Source organism: Pristiophorus japonicus, chromosome 26, assembly GCF_044704955.1.
Source record: "Pristiophorus japonicus isolate sPriJap1 chromosome 26, sPriJap1.hap1, whole genome shotgun sequence".
Lineage (NCBI taxonomy): Eukaryota > Metazoa > Chordata > Chondrichthyes > Pristiophoridae > Pristiophorus > Pristiophorus japonicus.
In genome coordinates, this window is record NC_092002.1 from 22,370,905 (window position 1) to 22,397,643 (window position 26,739).

Consider the following 26,739-nt stretch of genomic DNA (forward strand, 5'->3'; position numbering starts at 1 on the left):
GTTATTCCTTGCCACTGGACCAAGACCTCGCTCTGTCAAGCCCGTGTGGTGGCTGGTGTGCAACGGCCACCACACGTTAACATAGAAACAAAGAAAATAGGTGCAGGAGTAGGCCATTCAGCCCCTCGAGCCTGCACCACCATTCAACAAGATCATGGCTGATCATTCCCTCAGAACCCCTTTCCCGCTTTCTCTCCATACCCCTTTAGCCGTAAGGGCCATATCTAACTCCCTCTTGAATATATCCAATGAACTGGCATCAATAACTCTCTGCGGCAAGGAATTCCACAGGTTAACAACTCTCTGAGTGAAGAAGTTTCTCCTCATCTCAGTCCTAAATAGCCGACCCCTTAATCCTAAGACTGTGTCACCTGGTCCACGCACACGCATCTTCCACCCTTCAGGATGTAGTTCAGGATCTGGAATATTAGGTCCTTCATTGAAACATCTGTGAACTTATCCCTTTTTGGCGTGGAAGCAAGTCATCTCGTTTCACGGGACCGCCTATGATGATGATGATGGATGTGCACTTGAAGTGCCGTAACCGACAAGGCTACGGACCAAGAGCTGGAAAGTGGGATTAGGCTGGATAGCTCTGTTCTATGATAAGGGTAGGAGAGTTCCAGCTGATGTCCTGGCCAATACTTGTCCCTCAACCAATACCAAAAACAGATTATCTGATCATTATCTCATTGCTGATTGTGGGGCCTTGCTGCACGCAAACTAGCTACCGCATTTCCTACCTTGCAACACTTCAAATGTACTTAATTGGCTGTGGAGCACATTGGGACATCCGGAGGTCATGAAAGATGCTATATAAATGCAAATCTTTCTTTCCAATTAACTTCTTGTGCTCTCCATCTACCTGCTTGATGAGAAGGTGAGAGCCTACAAAGTTGCATCTTATTCTTCAGGAAACAAACTTCTAAAATAATCATCAGCTAAGCACACAGCAGGATTAGCATTACAGGTATGAGGCAGCCCACGATCACTGGAACTGCTGACACACACAGAAGGGAGAGTCCTCAAGGGGAAGGATGCAGATAAAATCTACGACAGGCAAGTTGGTGATGCATTTGTTGACAATTTCCCACATGCTGCAGCAGCCTCAACCTCACACATGCGTCACGGGAGGGGCAGAGGGAGAGTACGCAATGGAAAGAACAAACCTCTGGGCGATTGGCATTGGCAGAGGCTTTGCAGTCAGTCCCTTGCTACTCATCGCCTTTGGGAAAAGAATCATTTTTGGTCTGGAGAACATAAAAAAGGGTATTAAAAGCTTCAATTTGACTGCTCACTATTCTGCACCCACAGTTCAAAAGTATCGACATTTGTAGGTCAGACAAGAACAGAATGGAGCTCAACTACAATGCCCTCTGAGAGAGTCAATGCCCGTAGCCCAGGGAGTCACAAACTCCGTTCCCTAGCCACGGACTCCATCCCTCCCCCTAGCACATCTTAAGTTGAACCAGACAGTTGTGCAACCTTGGTGTCATATTTGACCCTGACACGAGCTTCTGACCACATACCTGTGCCATAACTAAGACCGACTATCTCCACCTTCGTAACATCGCCCGTCTCCGCCTCAGCTCAGCTGTTGTGAAGCCCTCGTCCATGTCGTTGTTACCTCGACACTTGACTACTCCAACGCACTCCTGGCTGGCCTATTCTACCCTCCGTAAACTTGTCATCCAAAACTCGGCTGCCCATGTCCTAACTTGGCTGCCCGTGTCCTAATTCGTACCAAGTCCCGTTCACTCATTACCCCTGTGCTCACTAACCTAGATTGATCCCTGGTTAAGTAACTCTTCAATTTTAAAATTCTCATCCTTGCTTTCAAATTCCTCAATGTCTTCGCCACTTCCTATCTCTGTAATCTCCTCCAGCCCCACAACCCGCCACCCACCCGTCCCCCGAGATACCTTATGTGGCTTTTAGTCAAATGTTTCCGTCCTGTAAAGTGACTTGGGACGTTTTACGTTGAAGGCGCTATATAACTACAAGCTGTTGTTGTGTCTGTGGAACCTGTACCCCAGTGAGAGTCAGCGTCTATGGAACCCATACCCCAGTGAGAGTCACTGTTTGTGGAACCTGTACCCCAGTGAGAGTCAACGTCTGTGGAACCCGTACCCCAATGAGAGTCAGTGCCTTCAAGAAAGGCGGGGACAAGTTTAGGAAAAAGATGTACAAATAAGTTAGGGGTTTAACCGACAGGCAAGACTTGAAGGCACCTTTACTGACAGAGACTGCTGCAAAGGTGCACAATTATTTAAATAATGCTAAATTGTGTTATGTTCCCAGGGTGAACCTTGAGAACCAATGTATCTTTTTACAAGGACTCTTGTGAAATTCTTTCACTAATGGGAACTCCTTGCAATAATGTCAGCGAGAATGAAAGCATTCCCTTTGATGACTGGTCAGTATTTCAAAGTGACTGTATATCAAAGGGCTTTGCGAGCCACCCAATAGCAGCACTTCTATCTCGTAGGTAGTGCCAGGGTTCACAGACGCACCTAATGGAGTGCTGCTGGCATGCGTTGAGTATAATGTAACACTGTGAATTAGGTGTTAGCACACACACCTCGGGCGCATGTGAAACACTAGCTGCAGGTGAACCTGTGAGAACCTTTAGCTTCACTCAAACCAACAAAAACTGTTACTTTCAGTAGACTGTAAAAAGTGCTCTGTGAATGCATTAATTCTTGCTTGCATACTTCCATGGGTGTAGCAGGCCCTTCAAATAACTCACCGGTGCCACCATTTTTCATCAACAAACTTTCGTTTGTGCAACTACAACAACTTTTATATAGCGCCTTTAAAGGAGTAAAACGTCCCAGCAGCGGAGCCTGGTCTCCAGTCATCTTGGATCCCCCTTGCCACTGGACCAAGACCGTGCTCCGTCAAGTCCATGTGGGGGCTGCTGTGCAACGGCCACTCCACGTTAAAAGAATTCACGCACAGGCATCTTCCACTGTTTAGAATGAGTTCATCAGTCACCTGAGTACTCATTTTTAGTGTGGACGCAAGTCATCCTTGACCCCGAGAGACTGCCTATGATTGATTGATTGATGGAAAATTGCTTGGGACATTTGCCCTCTAATTTTTTGGGTGGTGCAGGCCCCTTTCAAGGGGCTGCGCGGCCCATTCAAATTTATGTGTATGTGCGTTTTTTCCATTTAAAAGCCGGTTTGTAGTCTGCGCAGGACCTCCAGACCATTGCACGGTCACGCAGCTTAATGGGAACATTGGTCCCAAGGTACTTCACAGGAACTTTATCAAACAAAATTTGACACCGAGCCACAAAAGGAGATATTAGTATAGACTTGGTCAAAGAGGTAGGTTTTAAGGAGCGTCTTGAAGGAGGAAAGGAGAGAGGTTCAGGGAGGGAATTCCAGAGCTTGGGGCCTTGGGAGCTGAAGACACAGCTGCCAACGGTGGAGAAATTCAAAGTGGGGGATGCTCAAGAGGCCAGAGTTGGAGGAGTGCAGACATCTTGGAGGCTGGGGCTGGAAGAGGTTACAGAGATGGGGAGGGGCGAGGCTGTGGAGGGATTTGAAATCAGGGCATTAGACTAAATATGCAAAAAACAAACTTCTTAACAATGCTCACTGAATAGCAATTAGGAGCAAGAACCCTGGATGATCTTTGCCATCCTTTATCTTGGGGAATTGAGACCACTTGCAGTACACAAACAATCACTCCAGCCAAGATCAGCTCACACAGCATGGATATTCATTCTTTTGGCTCCGTGAAGCACCGTGGGACGTTTTCCTACAGTAAAGGTGCTATATAAATGCAGTTTGGTGTTGTGTAAAAATCCAAATCTGAGCACGTTGCCCTTTTATAATAACAACTTGTATTTATATAGCATCTGTAACGTAGTAAAACGTCCCAAGACGCTTCACAACAATTTTACAACACATTAGATATTGACCATTGATGAAAGAGAGAAAAAGCGTGGGGAGGAAGTGTAAAAAGAGGTTAAAGGCTCGGGCTGAAGCAGCAGCCAAAATGCGCATGCAGATAGACACAGGCGAAAAAACGAAAAAAAAATTCAAATTACATTGTAAATACAATAAGGAGTATACAATAGTAAAATCGGTATAATAAAGATTAATTATAATCAAACAAAATTAAATATACACCATAATTATAAATTAAGTTAAAATTAGAAAATCAGCAATTGAATCAAATTAAATCAGTTATTAGCTTTCTTTGAGATTTATTTCCTGTCCAGTGGTTCAATTAATAGGGAGGAACCAATCACTGTCCTCCATCCTTGTGATGTCATAATTTTATTACTTTTTAATTTCTCATTTTGTCCTCTTTATGGGACCTGTGATGGCTCCAAGCTCGAGCTGCCTCCATCGTCAGGGAGACGCTGACGTTTAAATCTCCCTCTAGTTGCTGCAGGCTCGAGCTGCCTCCGTTGTCAGGGAGACTCGGCCGTTTAAATCTCCCTCCAATTGCTGCAGGCTTGAGCTGCCTCTGTTGTCAGGGAGATGCTGATGTTTAAATCTCCCTCTAGTTGCTGCAGGCTCGAGCTGTGCCTCCGTTGTCAGGGAGGCGCTGACGTTTAAATCTCCCTCCACTTATAGTGGAGGCGGTCTGCTCAGAGCGACTATGGAAACAGCATCGTCTTCAGGCAATCGCGAGTGCTGCTGACTGTCAATGTGAATTTCCTGTAGTTAACAGCCCTCCTCAGAGTCAACGGCCTGACAACAATTCAGCAAACCGCAGTTGAGATTCACTTTTTCACAAAACTACCAATCTGTGAGAACGACGACCTCCCCAAACCGAGCAGACACAACGAGCCCCAGTTCTGCAAGTCACCTTCCCTGTGCTGTGGCACACTGCAAGGAACAACAGACTGACGCTGGTGACCAGCCCGGCTTCAAGCTCCAGGATAATCATATCCAATTGTCAGGGCGGCAATTCCAAGATAAAACAAGCCCAATACCTCGTCCATTTTTTCTCTTTGCTAAAAAACCTATTGTCCTGCACAGAAGAACTGAGCTTCGGAATCAGCTTCCACCAGGAAAGTAGAGCTAAGGGACAATGTAAACATAATGCAAGAACAGAATTATGAGGAGGAGTAGGCCATACATCCGCTCGAGCCTGCTCCACCATTCAATAAGATCATGGCTATTCTTCAACCTCAACATGTTCCCCTCTGATCCCCATATGCCTTGAATCCCCTAGCCCAAAAACCAATCTCAGCCTTGAATATATTCAATGATTCAGCATCCAAAGCCCTTTGGGGTAGAGAAATCCAAAGATTCACAACCCAGTGAAGAAACGCTTCCTTATTTCAATGGCCAGCCCCTTACTCTGAGACTGTGTCCCCGAGTTCTAGATTCTCCACACACGGGGGAACAACCGCTCAGCATCTTCCCTGTCAATCCCTCTCAAAATGTTGCATGTTTCCACAAGATCATCTCTCATTCTTCTAAACTCCAGAGAATTCGCCAATCTACACAATCTCTCCTCATACGACCACCCTCTCATCCCAGGAATCAATCTGGTGAACCTTCGTTGCACCGCTTCTAATAATAATAACTGTTATTTATATAATAACTGCCCCAGAGAGCTGTGAAGGCTGGGTCATTGAATATATTTAAGGTGGAGATAGACCGATTTTTGAGCGATAAAAGAGTAAAGGGTTATGGGGAGCGGGCGGGGAAGTGGAGCTGAGTCCATGATCAGATCAGCCATGATCGTATTGAATGGCGGAGCAGGCTCGAGGGGCCAAATGGCCGACTCCTGCTCCTATTTCTTATGTTCTTTAACGTGGTAAAACATCTAAGGCAAGTGTATCCTTCCTCAGGTAGGATCAAAACTGTGCACAGTACTCCAGGTGCGTACAACTGTAGCAAGACTTCCTTTCTCTTGGACTCCAACCCCTTGCAATAAAGGCCAACATGTCATTTGCCTTCCGAATTGCTTGCTGTACCTGTATACTTGCCACGTATCCTGTAGGACAGCTGCACACAGGGATCAGTTTGACGCAGTTCTCCCAAAGCCCATTTGATATAAAAGCACCATGTATTAGCAACATTTCTACCGCAGCCAGATAAAACATCAAAACTGCACCCGCACAAGTTTGTGCGTGGACAGACGTTTTACCGCTGCTCTTTTCAAGTGCCTTGTTCAGTAAGGATGTAGTTTCCCTGGGGAAAGTACATAAGCTGGTGATAGCAAAACAGTTTTGATACTTGCACGTAGACTGCCAAGAACTTCTGTAATTACTCAGCCTGACTATGGCCATTCCTCCTCCTCCAGCACCACACTCCAACTTATATTCATAAGAGCATAAGAAATAGGAGCAGGAGTAGGCCATACGGCCCCTCGAGCCTGCTCCGCCATTTAATAAGATCATGGCTGATCTGATCATGGACTCAGCTCCACTTCCCTGCCCGATCCCCATAACCCCTTAATCCCTTATCGTTTAAGAAACTGTCTATCTCTGTCTTAAATTTATTCAATGTCCCAGCTTCCACAGCTCTATGAGACAGTGAATTCCACAGATTTACAACCCTCAGAGAAGAAATTCCTCCTCATCTCAGTTTTAAATGGGCAGCCCCTTACTCTGGGGAAACATCCTCTCTGCATCCACCTTGTTAAGCCCCCTCATAATCTTATACGTTTCAATAAGATCACCTCTCATTTTTCTGAATTCCAATGAGTAGAGGCCCAACCTCCTCAACCTTTCCTCTTAAGTCACCGTCAAGAGCCGCATGATACTTTCTAGCTCCTACACCGCATAACAGCCACAGTCTCAGATCAACCAGTAACTATTTTCAAGGTAGACAGCTACAGGGCCGATAATCTGATTTTGAAGGTTGATGCTAAAGATAGGAACATGAGTAAGCCATTCAGCCCCTCGGGCCTACTCTATTCAATTAGATCATGGCTGATCTGCACCTCATCTCCATTTTCCCGCCTTGCTTCATATCCCTCATTTACCCTTACCCAGCAAAAACCTATTTATCTCAAGTCTTGAAAGCTCCAACTGACTCCCAGCATCCACAGACTTTGGGGAAGGGGCGGGGGGGGAAAAGAGTTCCACATTTGTACTACCCCTTGTGTGAAAAAGTGCTCCCTAATTTCATTCCTGAATGGACTAGCTCTAAGATTATGTTTCCTTATTCTGGATTCCCCGACCGGAAAAAACAGTTTCTCCATGTCTACCCTATAATTGTAAACACCATATCACACTCCAAATAGCTAGCTGCCTTGGATAGATGCCAAAATGTCTTATCTTGGACTCTTGAACTTTCCCTGGCAGTTATCGATGTGATTCCTAGCTTTCCAATGTCTCAAAACCAGAACCAAAACAAGAAGCCAGCCCCAGATGGTCTCTTCATCCCGAGAGTGCAGACCAGCGAGTTAGAACATTTACTTATAATCGCCGAGAGAGAGAGAGAGAGAGAGAGAGAGAGAGATTGGTGTCCAGAACCACGCTGGTGGCCATCATTTCCAGAACTAGCAAACTCAATGGGCCCAAGTTTCCACATGATAAAAAACGGGCGCCCCTCCGAGCTAGGCGCCCGTTTTTCGTGCCTAAAACTGCGCCGGAAAAAAACGAGCGATTCTGGAGCGCTTTGCAGCTCCTTGTCTGTTTGGCGCGGTGCCCAGGGGGCGGAGCCTACACTCGCGCCGATTTTGTAAGTGGGAGGGGGCGGGTACTATTTAAATTAGTTTTTTTCCTGCCGGCAACGCTGCGCGTGCGTGTTGGAGCGTTCGCGCATGCTCAGTGTGAAAAAAACATTGGCACTCGGCCATTTTTGTAGTTCTTTGTAGCTGTTTAATTTTTGAACATTTTTTAATAAAAGTACATTGCCATCAGCACAGAGGCTTCTTGTAGCAGTGAGAAGGCTGCAGGAAGCCTCAGAAAGTTGAGGCAGCCGTTTCCCGACGACCTCCCCCTTTTGCTGTCGGGAAATGGCTCCTCAATTTCTGAGGCTTCCTGCAGCCTTCTCTCTTTCCCGCCAGCCGTCTGGAACGGCTCCATTCCCCCCCCGCCCCCGCGTTCGGTCGGCTCCCTTCCCTCCCCCGCGTTCGGTCGGCTCCCTTCCCTCCGCGCGCCCCCCCCCCCCCCCCCCGCGTTCAGTAGGCTCCCTCCCTCCCGCCCGCGTTCGGTCGGCTCTCTCCCTCTCGCGTTCGGTCGGCTCCCCCCCCCTCCCCCCGCGACCGGTAGGCTCCCTTCCCTCCCCTCCCCCCCCCTCCCCTTCCCTCCCCCCGCGTTCGGTCGGCTCTCTCCCTCTCGCGTTCGGTCGGCTCCCTTCCCTCCCCCCCTCCCCGCGTTCGTCAGCTCCCTCCCCTCCCCCCCCCTTCACCGGCCCACGTTCGGTCGGCTCCCCCCCCCCTGTTCGGTCGGCTCCCTCCCCATCCGCCCCCCCGGCCCGCGTTCGGTCGCCCCCCCCCCCGTTCGGTCGGCTCCCTCGTTTTGTGAGGCTTGCTGCACCATTCTCCCTGGCTGAAGCACTTTCACACAGGGAGGAAGATGGTTTATTTAATCTTTTCTTTGCTTTTCAATGTTTATTCAGGTTGGATTTATTTGTAAATTATTTGTATAAGTATAAATAAGGATTGATTGTAGAATTTAATGAGTTTCCTTCCCCGCCCCCCTCCCCCCCACCTCGTTCTGGACGGCTGATTTGTAACCTGCGCCTGATTTTTTAATGTGTAGAACAGGTTTTTTCAGTTCTACAAAAATCTTCACTTGCTCCATTCTACTTTAGTTTTGAGTACATTTTCACTGTGGAAACTTTCAACTCAGGCGTCAGTGGCCGGACACGCCCCCTTTTGAAGAAAAAATTCTGTTCCAAAGTAGAACTGTTCTACCTGACTAGAACTGCAGAAAAAAAAATGTGGAGAATTGCGAATTCTAAGATAGTCCGTTCTCCACCAGTTGCTCCTAAAAATCAGGCGCAAATCATGTGGAAACTTGGGCCCAATAGGCTGAGGTTAAATCAGAGTGAAAACCACAGCCAATGGTCACTACAAAGTTTCCCGACTGAGGCTGAGGAAAATTGACCCAAGCCGTCCTGCACCAAATTACAAAGGGAGGAGGGAGAATTCTGGAAAGCTAAGACCATTGCAGGATGCTGCAGCCACCTTGGCGCTCAGTCTAAGGCCTGCTTTGGTTGGATCAGCGCAGCTCCATGGGAAGCTCCGTCCTCAAGTCAGTGCCAGAGGCACATTTGCTCCAAGCACGAGGGAAGGTGGTGACTTCAAGGACTGCCCAAAGCTAAACCTTTGTCGGCTCAGAGATGTGGCATTGACAGAAACTTCAGCAGAAATACGCCGGAGGGCTGGGGGAAAAGATCCAACATCTCGTTGGCGTCTGGAGCGTGGAACCATGCTGCAGAACAGCCAGTCCATGCAATTACCAAACCCAAATCTGTCGATGAACGCACCTGATGGAGCTTAAAATGAAATGTGAATCCTCATCAGCAGGGCTCAGTCATCTGTAGCACAGCACTAACACTGCCTCTGCAAGTACTGACAGCAAATCCTTCACATTTTAGATTTTTTAAATGTCTGAAGGCTACTGTTTGTAATCCAAAAGAAACCTACAAAAGAAGCGATGGCCACCTGGGACTCAGCTGACAATCGCGGAAATGTTTGCAGCGCCATCACACTGAACCACAAAGCACTTTCCGCATCAGTCATTTATTTTGTTTGATCTGAGGAAGAGCTCACTGCGTGTTGTCATTGCTGAAACCAGTTCCCTTATCCAGACAACAGAATTGGAGACTCCTGTTCTGTGGCTCTGTGTGTAGCACCCTTGCTTCGGAGTCTCACGGTTGTGGGTTCAAGTTCCATTCCAGAGACCGGAGTGCAAAAATCTAGGCCGACACTCTCAGTGCAGTGCTGAGGGAGCGCTGCACTGTCGGAGGTGCCGTCTTTCGGATGAGACTTTAAACCGAGGCCCCGTCTGCTCCCTCAGGTGGATGTAAAACATCGAAGAGCAGGGGAGTTATCCTCGGTGTCCTGGGGCCAATATCCCTCAATCAACATAACAAAACCAGATAATCTTGTCATCATCATGTTTCTGTTTATACGCAAATTGGCTGCCGTGTTTTCTACATTACAACAGTGACTACACTCCAAAAGAACTTCACTGGCTGTAAAGCTCTTTGGGACGTCCTGAGGTCATGAAAGGCGCTATATAAATGCAAATCTTTCTTTCTTGCATCTATGATTGCAGAGGATAAAGGAGCCAGTTTCAGATCGGCGCTATGGGGCAGGTGGTTGGCTCACGGACATTATAGGCAGATGTCCCAAAGTCAAGGTCCCAGTTCCACCTGCATCACCGAAGCAGCGCTGGGAAGAGACCAAGTAAAGCTTTTGGATGGGATTAGGGTGGAGAAAGCCAGAAACAAAGTGATAGTCACCTCTGAACCACTCTCTAATGCATAATAGCAGCAAACTTCAGTTGAAAACATGTAACCCACAACACAGTTGGAATGTGGCTCACATAACAAGCAATGGGTGATGTCGCGGGGGGGAGTGGGGTGTCGGGCAAGGAGGGGGGGGGGGTTGTCGGGCATGGAGGAACATAGCAAGGTTTGCCATCTTATTAAAATAAAATCATCGCATTAAAAACAAAAATCCAGAAATGAGCAATGAACAGGAACGAGATGCAGGCTGTAATTCCTCAGGACTGCAGCCATGTCGAGGACAGGACAGAAATACAGGCACCCCAACTCTAAACAATAAGAGGTACATCAGTCACTGAAGGTAGGCATGCAGGTACAGCAGGCAGTAAAGAAAGCAAATGGTATGTTGGCCTTCATAGCGAGAGGATTTGAGTATAGGAGCAGGGAGGTCTTACTGCAGTTGTACAGGGCCTTGGTGAGGCCACACCTGGAGTATTGTGTACAGTTTTGGTCTCCTAATCTGAGGAAGGACATTCTTGCTATTGAGAGAGTGCAGTGAAGGTTCACCAGACTGATTCCCGGGATGACAGGACTGACATATGAAGAAAGACTGGATCGACTAGGCTTATATTCACTGGAATTTAGAAGAATGAGAGGGGATCTCAGAGAAGCATATAAAATTTGGATGGAATTGGACAGGTTAGATGCAGGAAGAATGTTCCCGATGTTGGGGAAGTCCAGAACCAGGGGTCATAGTTCAAGGATAAGGGGTAAACCATATAGGACCGAGATGAGGAGAAACTTTTTCACCCAGAGAATTGTGAACCTGTGGAATTCTCTACCACAGAGCGTTGTTGAGGCCAGTTCGTTGGATATATTCAAAAGGGAGTTAGATGTGGTCCTTACGGCTAAAGGGATCAGGGGGTATGGAGAGAAAGCAGGAATGGGGTACTGAAGTTGCATGATCAGCCATAATCATATTGAATGGCGGTGCAAGCCCGAAGGGCCAAATGGCCTACTCCTGCATCTATTTTCTATGTTTCTATGTCAGTTAATGAATTGAAATAATTCATTTAAAGAATTCAGTGTCTGAAAGGGAGGTGGAAGCGGATTCAATAGTAACTTTCAAATCGGAATTGGATAAATACTTGAAAGGGAGAACATTGCAGGGCTACGGGGAAAGAACGGGGCAGTGGGACTAATTGGTAGCTCTGTCAGAGAGACAGCACAGGCACGATGGGTTGAATGGCCTTCTGTACTGTACGATTCTATGACAGGCAGGAAGCAATTAGACCTTTATAACTTAAAGATAGGAGGCTATGGGAAATTCTCTAAAATCAAATCCCAGTTGGTAAGCAGCGAGGTGGCAGACTCGAGGCAAGAGGAGTAGACAAGTTCGCCCAAGACTGTCAAGCAGTAAATGTATGGGGAGTGTGCTCAGAGGCTGTGTGAGCTGTGAGATGAGACAGGGACTGTGAGCGTTTCCCAGGTCTGTTCACAACCCGCTGCTGATAATTATCCCAGACTCAAAGGGAAGATGCCGTTTTTCACAGCGCTGCGTGGAGTGTGCCAGGAGCCACACTTCTTTCAGTACACATCTGATCTCGCCTGACCGATAAAGACACTTACAAGTCGCTAAATGTCAGGACACTGCAACTCGTAGTCTGAAGGTTTAGCACAAGGCAATGCTTTAACAGTGTAACGACAACCTGTGAATGGACTTCAGAGCAACTCATGATCACTTTATTTGACAGACTCTGTTCCCACAGTGAACTGTTTCTGCTTTTGTCTTCAAAAGAGTTGGGCAAGTGGGCAAATGCTTTAGAATCATTTCTTTAAAAATAAGTTATTTGCACTCAGAACTTAAGTCAAAACTGGGAGCAAATAATGCTTAAAAATAAGTCAATTTGATTCCTGCTGCCACAGTAAAAATTCTATTTACAATTGATTCATATTGTTGGGTGGACGAGTTCAACTCCCAGAACAGTCACCTTCTAATGCTAGATGTAGATATGAACTGTGATCTCTGCATTCCTCACATTCTGCCCTCGAGCACCCTGATTTTAATCGCTCAACCATTGGCGGTCATGCCTTTAGCTCCCAAGGCCCCAAGCTTTGGAATTCCCTCCCTAAACCACTCCACCTCTCTCCTCCTTTAAGCTGCTCCTTCAAACCTCCCTCTTTGACCAAGCTTTTGTCCCACTTGCTCCTTGTGCGGCTCAGTGACAATTTTTGTCTGATAACGCTCCTGTGAAGTGCCTTAATAAGAACATAAGAAATAGGAGCAGAAGCAGGCCATACGGCCCCTCGAGCCTGCTCTGCCATTCAATAAGACCATGGTCCAATCATGGACTCAGCTCCACTTTCCTGCCCACTCCCCATAACCCCTTATCGCTCAAGAAACTGTCTATTTCTGTCTTAAATTTATTCAATGTCCCAGGTTCCACAGCTCTCTGAGGCAGCAAATTCCAGAGAAGAAATTCCTCCTCATCTCAGTTTTAAATGGGCAGCCCCTTTATTCTAAGATTATGCCCTCTAGTTCTAGTCTCCCCTATTAGTGGAAACATCCTCTCTGCATCCACCTTGTCAAGCCTCCTCATACATTTCGATAAGATCACCTCTCATTCTTCTGAACTCCAATGAGTAGAGGCCCAACCTACTCAACCTTTCCTCATAAGTCAACCCCCTCATCACCGGAATCAACCGAGTGAACCTTCTCTGAACTTCCTCCAAAGCAAGTATATCCTTTCGTAAATATGGAAACCAAAACTGCACGCAGTATTCCAGGTGTGGCCTCATCAATACCCTGTATAACCGTAGCAAGACTTCCCTGCTTTTATACTCCATCCCCTTTGCAATAAAGGCCAAGATTCTATTGGCCTTCCTGATCACTTGCTGTACCTGCAAACTATCCTTTTGTCTTTCATGCACAAGTACCCCCAGGTCCCGCTGTACTGCGGCACTTTGCAATCTTTCTCCATTTAAATAATAATTTGCTCGTTGATTTTTTTTCTGCCAAAGTGCATGATCTCACACTTTCCAACATTATACTCCATCTGCCAAATTTTTGCCCACTCACTTAGCCTGTCTATGTCCTTTTGCAGATTTGTGTGTCCTCCTCACACATTGCTTTTCCTCCCATCTTTGTATGGCCAGCAAACTTGGCTATGTTACACTCAGTCCCTTCTTCTAAGTCGTTAATATAGATTGTCAATAGTTAGGGTCCCAACACTGATCCCTGCGGCACCCCACTAGTTACTGGTTGCCAACCAGAGAATGAACCATTTATCCCGACTCTCTGTTTTCTGTTAGTTAGCCAATCCTCTATCCATGCTAATATATTACCTCCAACCCAGTGAACTTTTATCTTGTGCAGTAACCTTTTATGTGGCACCTTGTCAAATACCTTCTGGAAGTCCAAATACACCACATCCACTGGTTCCCCTTTATCTACCCTGTTCGTTACATCCTCAAAGAACTCCAGCAAATTTTTCAAACATGACTTCCCTTCAATAAATCCCCTGCTGACTCTGCCTGACCGAATGTTGCTGATCCAAATGTCCTGCTACTGCTTCTTGGGTTGTTTTACTGTTGTTATAGGCACTATATAAATACAAGTTGTTGTGATCCTGTCATGAGTGTACGGTTTCTGAGACCTGCCTGAATGCTGACCTATGGAGCCGAACATTGGCACCAGAAAAGAAAGTCCATGAAAGCTGCCAGATTGTCCTTAAAAACCTAACAAATTCACTAAATCTTTGAGGGACGGGAAGCTGCCATCTCCTACCTGGTCTGGCTTACACGTGACTCCAGTCCCACACTTTGTGGGTGTCTCTTGATGCCCTCTGAAGTGGGCCAACGATCACTCAGTTGTAAAACTGCATTAACAAAATCACCGGCTGCTCAGGGCAACAAGGGAGGGGCAATAAAGTGGTCTCACCAGCAGCAACAAAATCCTGAGAAACAAGTTCACAAAGGACTCCCTGATCGCTACGCGTCGCCAGCAGTGCAGAGCGGTGCACAAACCCAAAAGATGGAAGTTGACCATCGAGCAGGAAAGATTTGCAACATGTGAATATCTGACAGATGAATTCTCTTGGGATTCTTTTTCAGCTCATATAGCAGGAGAGAGGGTGGGAACACTTGACATTGTTCAAAAGGACAAACTGAAATGCAGTCAGGTTCACAGCAATTGTTTCTGCCTTTTATACTAAAAGGACAGCAAAGTATAACAGACATCAGAAGCATTCCAGGGACGCACCCTTTGATTCTGTTCAGCATTTAACAACCGATAACGGATATAATTTTAACTTCTAATCACTCCAAGGTGGTACCCACTTGGGAGTTACAGTACAATACCACGCACGGGAATGCAAGTCATTACTTTGTCAAGTCACAATACAGTATGATCAGAACATAGAACACAAGAAATAAGAGTCGTCGGCCATATGGCCCCTCAAGCTTGCTCTGCCATTCAATAATGTCATGGCTGATCTGATCATGGCCTCAACTCCACGTTCCTGCCGGTTCCCCATAACCCTCGACCTCCCCTATAGTTCAAGAATCTGTCCATCTCCGCCTTGAATATATTCAATGACCCAGCCTCCGCAGCTCTCTGGGGCAGGGAATTCCAAAGAGACACGACCCTCAGAGAAGAAATTCCTCCTCATCTCCATCTTAAATGGGTGACCCCTTATTCTGAGACTATGCCCCCGAGTTCTGGATTCTCCCACGAGGGGAAACATCCTCTCTGCATCTACTCTGTCAGCCCCCTCGGAATATCACTTCTCATTCTAAACTCCAATGAGTATAGACCCACTCTGCTCAACCTTTCTTCATAAGTCAACCCCCTCATCCCAGGAAGCAACCTAGTGAACCTTCTCTGAACTGCCTCCAATGCAAATATATCCTTCCTTAAATATGAAGACCAAAACTGTACGCAGTACTCCAGGTGTGGTCTCACAGTTGTAGCAGGACTTCCTTACTTTTATACTCCATCCGCCTTGCAATAAAGGCCAACATTTCATTTGCCTTCCTCATCAGGCATGGCCTACATTAGCCATTAAAGTTGCCTTTAAATTGGCAATGTTTTAGTTCAGAATTCGGAAACCACAAAGATTCCTCATCAACCAGCAGGCTCGACTACAAGAAAAAATAAATGAGTCTGCGTGACAATAAGGGAGCCAGATTAATGAATCAGCGTGTAAAGCATGATCTGGCTCCTGGATTCTGGTCTAAAACAGCAACTATACAGGAGGTGCATCAACAAGCTCAGTGGGACACCACCTTGTAATGGTTCTATGCAAAGTGATGTACATGGTTAGGGGGGCAAGGGGGAAGAGGGGTACCCCTCCCTCCCTCCCCGGGTGCTTCCGGTTTTCCTGCTGCGTTCCATCACTGAAGAGGAGAAGACGGTCACAACTCCATTCAAGCACCGAGACAAAGTTAAAAGCCTCAACGCTCTGAAACAAGCAATGTGACGACCAGACCATCTGTTTGTAAGTGATGTTTGCTGAGGGATAGATATCGATGAGAACACAGGTATAACTCTGCTGTTCTTCTTCAGATAGTGCCATGGGATCTTTGCTTTTTTTGTTAAAGCCTCAATTCGTGATTTAGATGGCTGCATTGAGCGTAACAGAATCAAGCGGACAGCTCGTGGATAACACTGGAGGAGACTGTGGCTTAGATTGGAGACAGGGCAGTACAATGCGAGGTTAAGAGGCCATCAGTGAGAGGACAGGGAGGGACTCATCGTGGCATAATCAGTGGGATAAATAAAACACTTCTCTCCTTCAAATAGTCATGAGCAATGGCAAGGGAGATTAATCGGTGGCGTATGAAGAACACATTCTGGCCAGTGCTCAAGCTCTCCGGTCTTTAGAAATGAAAGTCTTTTTTTAATGTAGCACATTTCAGGACCTCCCAAAATACTTTACAGCCAATGAAGTATTGTGGGAGTGTAGTCACTGTTGTAATGTGGGAAGTGCGGCAGACAATTTGCGCACAGCAAGCTCCCACAAACAGCAATGTGATAATGACCAGATAATCTGTTTTTAGTGATGTTGGTTGAGGGATAAATATTGGCCAAGACACTGGGGATAACTTCCCTGTTCTTCTACAAATAGTGCCATGGGATCTTTTACGTCCACCTGAACTGGCAGACAGGGCCCTCAGTTTAACGTCTCATCCAAAAAATGGCATCTCAAACAGTGCAGCGCTCCCTCAGTAGTGCACTGGAGTGTCAGCCTGAATGATCTGATCAAGTCCCTGGAACTTGAGACTCAGAGGCAAGTGCGGTACCAGCTGATCCACAGCTAACATAAGGTTGCAGAGACCAAAAAAGGATATCAGTGGAGGGGCCAGAAAGTGGGGGAGGGCGGGGGAGCATCGTTTACCTCACATGACAACTCTGCAAGGTTTGTGTTCCAAAATAGTAGGTCCCCAGGATGTTTAAAAATAAACCAAACATATGTTAACTCCATCTCCCACATCCCTAAATGAGAGAGGGGGGAACTATGATCAGTCATGATAATACTGAATAGTGGTGCAGGCTCGAAGGGCCGAATGGCCTACTCCTGCATCTATTTTCTATGTTTCTATATACATTGAAAATATTTTCAGTTCATTTGACTTGTATTGTTCTTTAAGGGAAACTGTGTAAACCGGTAACTCAAAACCAATAGCAGCAAACTGAAGAGCATCATAAATAGCAGGAATAGGCTCGACTCATGATCATGGCTAATCTTCTACCTCAACTCCACTTTCCCGCCCGATCCCCATATCCCTCTATTCCCTTAGTGTCAGCAAATCTATTGATCTCAGCCTTGAATATACTCAACCACTGAGTATATTCCACAGCTCTCTGGGGTAGAGAATTCCAAAGAGTCACAATCCTCCCAGTGAAGAAATGTCTCTTCATCTCAGTTCTAAATGGCCGACCCCTTTATCCTGAGATTGACCCCTCTCAGCGTCTACCCTGTCGAGCCCTCTAAAATGTTTTATACTTTTCGTTCACATCACCTCTCATTCTTCTAAACTCGAGAGTATAGGCCCAATCTACTCCATTTCACCTCATAGGACAACCCTCACATCCCAGCAATTAATCTCGTGAGCCTTGGTTGCACCCCCTCTAAGGCAAGTCCGTCCTTCCTTCGGTACAGAGACCAAAAGCTTCATACTAAAGGGAGAGAGGGGCAGGACAGACAATTCAGTCAATGCTCCTGTTAAGCTGCGCCGGGATATCGAGGTCCCATGCAGGCCCCTCAGTGGGAAAAATACACGCGCGACAGTTTGAAGGGGCCGCACGACTCCCTACAAACCCGCGGGGAACATCGCTCGCAGTTGAATAAGAAAGTCAACTTTGCAAGAGCCACAAGTTTTAGCTCAGCATGCAAGATAAATCCAGCCTACAGCTACTGTCAAGCTAACTCGGAGAAGAACTGGCATTAGAGCAAAGTGTGCATCTGTTCAAGCATCGCCACAGATAAGAGACTATGTGGAGGAAAGTGCCTGTGGGGAGGGTAGGGGACGGGGGAGAAAAGGCAGAAGGAAAGATAACAAAAATGATTTTAATTATCGCTCACAATGCCCTGGTTCTCACAGCCTTCCTCATGAAAACTGAAATGGCTCTTTCTCCAGCCAGACAGTTCTCAGCTACTGCGGCATAAAACTCTTCTGAATTTCTGACAGCGTACTCCATGGTACTGAATTCCCGGTGGACCCTTCACCCAGTGTTGGCAAGAGGAATCAAAGCTTTCTTACCTTGTTTCCAGCTTCATCCATTGAATTACTACCTGCAGAAAGGGTCCGTGGGGGGGGAGGAAGAATAATAAAATGCATTAATAATTGACAATGGTAAGCAACAATTAGATATTTTAAAAACACAATGTAAGTTTAGAGTGAGGAGATGTTTTCTACAATTAATCGGGGGTTGACTGGATACGCATCAGCAAAATTTAAATTCAGCATGACCCGTGCTCTTCATGCAAAAAGATCCATGGATCGTGCTCGTTTTGTTGGGAACAATTGTGTCTTGTATTCAGATCTTGTATCCCCTTGTCATACTGATTAGTGTGCAAAATTAAAGCACATGGTACGGGGGGTAATTTATTGACGTGATTAGAGAACTGGTTGGCAGACAGGAAGCAAAGAGTGGGAATAAACGGGTCCTTTGCAGAATGGCAGGCAGTGACTAGTGAGGTACCGCAAGGTTCAGTGCTGGGCCCCCAGCTATTTACAATATACATTCATGATTTAGACGAAGGAATTAAATGTAATATCTCCAAGTTTGCAAATGACACTAATCTGGGTGGCAGTGAGAGCTGTGAGGAGGATGCTAAAAGGCTGCAGGGTGACTTGGACAGGTTAGGTGAGTGGGCAAATTCATGGCAGATGCACTATACTGTGGATAAATGTGAGGTTATCCACTTTGGTGGCAAAAACAGGAAGGCAGAATATTATCTGAATGGTGACAGATTAGGAAAAGGGGAGGTGCAACGAGACCTGGGTGTCATGGTACATCAGTCATTGAAAGTTGGCATGCAGGTACAGCAGGCGGTGAAGAAGGCAAATGGCATGTTGGCCTTCATAGCGAGAGGATTTGAGTATAGGAGCAGGGAGGTCTTACTGCAGTTATACAGGGACTTGGTGAGGCCACACCTTGAATATTGTGTTCAGTTTTGGTCTCCTAATCTGAGGAAAGACATTCTTGCTATTGAGGGAGTGCAGCGAAGGTTCACCAGACTGATTCCCGGGATGGCAGGACTGACATATGAAGAAAGACTGGGTCGACTAGGCTTATATTCACTGGAATTTAGAAGAATGAGAGGGGATCTCATAGAAACATATAAAATTCTGACGGGATTGGACAGGTTAGATGCAGGAAGAATGTTCCCGATGTTGGGGAAGTCCAAAATCAGGGGTCACAGTCTATTGATAAGGGGTACGTCATTTAGGACCGAGATGTGGAAAAACTTCTTCACCCAGAGAATTGTGAACCCGTGGAATTCTCTACCACAGAAAGTTGTTGAGGTCAGTTCATTATAGTCAAAAGGGAGTTAGATGTGGCCCTTACTGCTAAAGGGATCAAAGGGTATGGAGAGAAAGCAGGAAAGGGGTACTGAAGTTGCATGATCAGCCATGATCATATTGCATGGTAGTGCAGGCTCGAAGGGCCGAATGGCCTACTCCTGCATCTATTTTCTATGTTACTGGTACTGTAAAGAGTGGATGCCTTTAGTCACAGCGAGCATCACCAACAGCAATCCTTGCCATATTCTCGATTCACAACTGTTCAAGTCAACTTGCTCTCAACTTTTCTTAAATTTTTGAAAAGGTTTTAAACTGCCCCCATTAAGTAAAGGCACCCACACACACTCCCCAACACATTCCCATGCAAACGAGGAAGTTCCCGCTGTTTGATTCCCCAGTGCGAGGTGGCAGCGAGCAGGCAGGGTAGAGCGGTGGGGACACTGCACTTACGCTCATGCTGTTGGGCTGTGGGGGGGAAAATAGCAGAGTTCTGCTCCCACTTGCTATCCAGTGACTGCTATTGGACAGAGTGCACAAGCATGTACGTATGGAAAGAAAGACTTTCATTTCTATAGCGCCTTTCACGATCACCGGACGTCCCAAAGCGCTTTACAGCCAAATGAGCAATTTTGGAGTGTAGTCACTGTTGCAATGTAGGAAACGCAGCAGCATATTTGCGCTCAGCAAACAGCAATGTGATAATGACCAGATAACCTGATTCGGTGATGTTAATTGAAGGATAAATATTAGCCAGAGACTGGAGTTAACTCCTCTGCTCGTCTTGAAAATAGTGCCATGGGATCTTTTACGTCCAACTAAGAGCAGATGGGGCCTCGGTTTAACATCTCATCCGAAAGACGGCACGTCCCACAGTGCAGCACTCCCTCAGTACTGCCCCCCCTCAGTACTGCCCCTCTGACAGTGCGCCGCCCCCTCAGTACTGCCCCTCCGACAGTGCGGCGCTCCCTCAGTATTGCCCCTCCCACAGTGCGGCGCTCCCTCAGTACTGCCCCTCCGACAGTGCGGCACTCCCTCAGTATTGCCCCTCCCACAGTGCGGCGCTCCCTCAGTACTGCCCCTCTGACAGTGCGCCGCCCCCTCAGTACTGCCCCTCTGACAGTGCGCCACCCCCTCAGTATTGCCCCTCCCACAGTGCAGCACTCCCTCAGTACTGCCTCTCTGACAGTGCGCCGCCCCCTCAGTACTGCCCCTCCCACAGTGCGGCGCCCCCTCAGTTCTGCCCCTCCCACAGTGCGGCGCTCCCTCAGTACTGCCCCTCCCACAGTGCAGCACTCCCTCAGTACTGCCCCTCCCACAGTGCGCCCCTCCCACAGTGCGCCCCTCCCACAGCACTGCACTGAAGTGTCAGCCTAGATTTTTGTGCTCAAGTCCCTGGAGTGGGACTTGAACCCACAATCTTCTGACTCAGAGGCGAGGGTGTGCTGCCCACTGAGCCACGGCTGCCACCGGGGGGACAAGGGGACACATCCGGTCAGGATCGGGTCCTGCTGCAAGGCCTTCCAACCTCAGAACAACCTGCCGGCACTTGCTGTCTCAGCCGCCACTTGGGCAGGGTAGCTGGTGTCGCAGAACCGCTGCCCAGCGTGAATCAGCGCCTTGGAGAGAGAAGGGGAGGGAAAAAGCAGCATTGCAGAATGGCCCTGATGTCAGGACTGGGAGGTATCCGTGTTGCCTTTCACTGCGGAGATTAATTGGCTCAGCGCTTTTACTGAAAAGCAATGTTTACACGACACGTTTTTACTGCAAAGTAGCAAGTGCAAGACACGTGTCTAAGTGACAAAAATAATCACCGCACAGCTTTCCTGATGATGCTGCCAAAACACAAGTGTTTTTTTTCTATATAGAAAAGTGTTAAGCAAAACAAACTGGGCAGTCTGCAGAACAACTCAGTCAGGGGAACTCAACTGGCAGGGTTGTTGTTCCCCAAATCAATTCAACAATAGATCACCCCGACCATTTAAAAAATTATTTTAAATCCCTGCTCTGTGCCAAGTTGGCTTATCTCAAGTTTAAAAAAAAAATATTCGGGGTTATGATGAAGAAAATGCGCAGGGTTTTTCCCGCCTGATTCTTATCCCGTGACTCCTGCGGGAGGTTCGTGCGTGGAGGCCGGCGAGGACAGGGGCTCTTCCCTTACAGATAAATAATCCACTGATTATCATTGTCGCAGCTCATACATGAATAATGGCCACTTGGCTGCGATCTGGAAGGGCACTCATCACCCTTGGAACTGTAATCCTATGAGGAGCAGATGCCATCAGGAGAAAACGGAGAGGAGACAATTGACAGAAACAGGAGGCAGGGAGAGAATAGAAAGATAAGGGACTCGAGTTTCTGCCTCTGGTCTCAAGGGTTGCTGTGGCTGAGCTCCCAAGTTCCAGCGGATATCAGAGGTGAGTGGCCGCGTGCAGACTATGCGGCCACACCTTCGACGGCACATCATGTGCGGGTGATCATCAGAAAGTGCAAGGCGTAGAAACATCACACACCAACGTTTGGAGGAAGAGCCAGCATGGCCATGCATCGCGGCTGTCATAAGGGTAGCGCGTGCATGCGACATGTCGGACATCCCAGCTCAGGGTCAATTGCAACACCACGCCGAGCATAAAAAGAGGGAGTGCAGCGAAGGTTCACCAGATTGATTCCCGGGACGGCAGGACTGACATATGAGGGGAGACTGGATCAACTGGGCCTGTATCCACTGGAGTTTAGAAGAATGAGAGGGGATCTCATAGAAACATACAAAATTCTGACAGGTTTGGACAGGTTAGAGGCAGGAAGAATGTTCCCGATGTTGGGGAAGTCCAGAACCAGGGGTAAGGAGTAAGCCATTTAGGACCGAGATGAGGAGAAACTTCTTCACTCAGAGAATTGTGAACCTGTGGAATTCTCTACCACAGAGAGTTGTTGAGGCCAGTTCGTTAAATATATTCAAAAGGGAGTTAGATGTGGCCCTTACGGCCAAAGGGATCAAGGGGTATGGAGAGAAAGCAGGAAAGGGGTACTGAGGTTGCATGATCAGCCATGATCTTAGTGAATGGTGGTGCAGGCTTGATAGACCGAATGGCCTACTGCTGCACCTATTTTCTATGATTCTATGTTTACCCTCAAAATTATGCTCCCTCTTTTAATATCCCCATTAGCACCCTCACCTCACACAAGATTCAACAGGTCAAGCAGCACACAGGGAAGCTGGGCCCAGAACACTGTCAGTGCCACTATCGCACTGCTTACGAGACAGTATGTGGGTAGCTGCATCCTCTGGCCTTTCCCCACTCGGTTTCATATGGATGTGCCACACCTCCCCTTGCCACTTGGCGAGGATCAAGAACTCGCTGTAGAGAGAGAGAGTCTTTGTGCCAGCACTCCATGGTACACCAGCTCGATATCCCGAATGTTGCACTACCAAATCCATGACAACTTCATTATTCATTTTACGTGTCAACCCGTGGCTCAGTGGGCAGCACTCTCGCCTCTGAGTCAGAAGGTTGTGGGTTCAAGTCCCACTCCAGAGACTTGAGCACAAAAAACCATGCTGACACTCCCAGTGCAGTGCTGAGGGAGCGCTGCACTGTCGAAGGTGCCGCCTTTCGGATGAGATGTTAAACCGAGGTCTTGTCTGCTCTAAAAGATCCTACGGCACTATTCCGAATAAGAGCAGGGGAGTTATCCCCGGTGTCCTGGCTAATATTTATCCCTCAATCAACATAACAAAAATAAAGATTATCTGGTCATCTGGCCACGGTTGTATGTGGGAGCTTGCTGTGTGCAAATTGGCTGCCACTTTCCTATATAACAAGTGACTACACTTCAAAAAGGACTTCACTGGCTGTGAGGCACTTTGGGGCGTCCGGAAGTCGTGAAAGGCGCTATATAAATGCAAGTCTTTATATAAAAATGTTGAGGTGCAATTGTTTTTTGTACAAGCACCTGAATATCAAAACATGACATTTACATTTAAGAATATTCATAAAAGACTCAGCTGATTGAGTAACTGAGCCAAAGAGGCCAGCAAGATCTGAAGTTCAGTTTCCCATTACTGAGCCAGGGAATGAGCACAATTGGCCTCAGTGCCCGTGGATTGGGTTGGGGGTGGGGAGGAGATTTACAGCCATGGGGGAAAAAGGATAACCAGTAACCCGCATACCCCAAACTTAAAACAATTGTTTTGCACTTAGTGTGCTGTATATTTGGGTAAATACAGTAGAATTTCTTGGGTCATGTCACCTTTCACTGGCCCTCACTCCCATCAGGGAGTAGAGTCCCCACTCAGTGGAGCCCACCAACCCAACAATGCTCCACTCTGATTTCTTTTCTAGCCAACATTCACACTGGTGCATCCCCTTCCTGCCCTGAACCGGGCCGACACACACGCACACACATTCTCGCAGGGATCGGTTTGATAGCTTCCAGGGTCAGGAGCACTGGCCAATTTTCCCTGCCCTAACCCAGGCCCAGTGACGAGCTCTTATCGCCACTGAAGCTGACATGCTGTCAGTTGCTAACTGGATAAATGAAGAGTTCGTAGAGGGACGTGATCGGGGCCCAAGAGAGGCGCCAATTCGGGGCCCAGAAGAGGCGAGGGCACAGGGGCAGCACGGGCCCAGCCCACACTGCGATATGTGTGTGCACTAGGTCCGTGCAGCAGAGCAGGTCTCCAGTCGTCTTGGTTAATCCTTGCTACTGGACCAAGACCTAGCTCTGTTAAGCCCGTGTGGTGGCTGGTGTGCAACGGCCACCCCACGTTAAAAAAATCCACGCACAGGCATCTTCCACCCTTCAAGATGTAGTTCGGGATCCAGAATATTAGGTCCTTCATCGAAACACCTGTAAACTCATCCGTTTTCGGCGTGGAAGCAAGTCATCCTCGATACGAGGGACAAGGGACTGCCTAAGATGATGGATAAATGTAGAGTCATCAGCAAGGCACACTCTCTAATGTTCGTTTACCAGTGCGCTGCCAGTCCTTTCTGGGCCTGCTGGAGGGCTAATAAAATGGAGCCTGCAACACCATATGGGACCCAAGTAAATCGGGTGTTAGTTGAAGACGTGGTGTTTGCTTTATGTTGATTTTTAATATCCATGGTTGGTGAATTCCATGGCTACGGCAAAAGTGCCAAAACCTATACTGCAGAACCTACCGGCTATTTAAATCCAAGTCCTACAATGACGTTCCAATATCCTAAATTGGTAATCACTCAGTCACTTACTCTCCTTTATCTAATCCCCTTTGTCTCACTGCTGTCATCACCTTAATGAACCCAAGTTCTGCATCACATAGTTACTACTTCTCCTTTGGCTTTATCTTCTCTCTGACTGTTTCCACCCTTGGCACGGACCTGCACGATCGAGTTGGACCTTTCACCTAGTTTTTGATACCTTGCGACGAGTATCTTTTATTCTTAAATTGAGAGAATTAGGCGAAGGGCCAAGATCAATAAAGCTGGGGCACAAGATCCAACTGCTTCCTCCTCTTCTGTCCAGTGGACTTTGTGATCCCCAGGCAAAGTTCCCTTTCTCTGTCCGCTAAAGTTAATTAAAAGTGCAACATTCTAACAGCACACTGCTGCGTACATTGTGACAATTATTATTAAGAAAATTTTACAAACATTGACACATTTTGACAAAGGTGACAAAGATGAACACACATTTGGCAAACTAGCAATAGACATTTTCGAAAAAAAACTTCACCCACCAGTTTATAGTAACAAGACTGTACATGCTTTGGAAATGGCCCAGAAATGATTCTCTCCCTCACCTGGGTCTTGGCACGTGTGACTGTTCTGATGCAACGTGCTCATTAGCGGGGAGGTTGTCCAGCTTTAACAACCCAAGAGAAAAGGGGAGAAAATTCAACTATGGGGTATATATATCTGTTCTTAAATTTCAAGCGAGCTGAAGGAATGAACAGGACCCACGCTGACGGCATCAGAGAGACGAAGGCAAGACGGCTGCGTGACAACGCCAAGATATTTCAATATGATACGGTGCTGTATAAATGCAAGTATTTTAAGACAAGGTAAATCAGGAGATAGTTTTAAGGCAGCACCATGCAGGGGTTTTAAAAGCTTCAAGACTAAATGATGAAATGTAAATCTTGCCACCGCACGCCTAACTTTTAAAATTATAGAAGTTTACAGCACGGAAGGCGGCCATTTCGGCCCATCGTGTCCGCGCCGGCTGAGAAAGAGCTACCCAGCCTAATCTCACTTTCCAGCTCTTGGTCTGTAGCCCTGTAGGTTACGGCACTTCAAGCGCACATCCAAGTACTTTTTAAATGTGGTGAGGGTTTCTGCCTTTACCACCCTTTCAGGCCGTGAGTTAGACCCCCACCACCCTCTGGGTGAAGGAATTTCCCCTCAGATCCCCTCTAAACTTTCTACCAATTACTTTAAATCTATGTTGTTGACCCTTCTGCTAAAGGAAATAGTTCTGTCCTAGTCACTCTATCCAGGCCCCTCATAATTTTGTACACCTCAATAAGGTCTCCCCTCAGCCACCTCTGTTCCAAAGAAAACAACCCCAGCCTATCCAATCTGTCCTCATAGCTAATAATTTTGAATAAATGTACTGCATTGCGGGGACAGAAATGATAATACACGAGAAATAAGAGATTTATACAGCGTGCAAAGATTTTAAATCGATGAAAACTTTCATTTTTCCCTTTTTGGGGAAACTCAGTGAACAATTAGAGCTCTCCTGCGGCTCAGTGTTTACCTTCCTGGCAATAATTGCACGTGTTATAGCTTTGGAGAAAAAAAATGTTACAGCCGTTCTCAAAGGGGTTAATGATAGGGAAGGAGTTTTATTTCTCAACAAAAATGTAAAACAAAAGGAACCAATTAAGTTAGCTGGTGAAGCAGATGGGACCGCAGGGCAGCAGCAGGGGAGCAGACAGAGAGCCACATGCAGGGGTGCTAATACTTCTGTTAGCTTAAACTGCTGGCACTCACACAGTAACACATGGCAGCAAGCCTTTGGCAGATCTGTCCCCAAACTCATTTAGATGAAACACAAACTGTTTGCTCTGCGATTGGGAAAGGTCAAGAAATCCACAAATTCACGACTTGCTGGTGGAGAAGCGGACAGACTAAGGATTAGGATACTTACTGCGGCAGCAAGATACAATGCTACTTTGGCAGCTCGCAAGGATAAATCTATTTACAAGCAGTCAGAACTAAGATGGAGTTACTTTTAGAAACCGTACCTGCTCACTCAGTCTTCTGACACAAATTACATTCTCCTATATATATATATATAAAATATGTATACTTTAATATAATATATATCTCTTCTT

At 47.0% G+C, this 26,739-nt stretch overlaps 1 protein-coding gene across 1 annotated transcript in view; it reads right to left on the reverse strand.

Moving 5' to 3' along the window:
- The window catches only part of timm50 (translocase of inner mitochondrial membrane 50 homolog (S. cerevisiae)), a 187,680-nt gene that overhangs the window by 133,238 nt on the left and 27,703 nt on the right, over nucleotides 1-26,739 (reverse strand). The window contains exon 2 of the mRNA XM_070867627.1: nucleotides 18,153-18,184. Within this exon, the coding sequence (XP_070723728.1) occupies nucleotides 18,153-18,184 (32 nt within the window). The remainder of the gene's footprint in view (nucleotides 1-18,152; nucleotides 18,185-26,739) is intronic.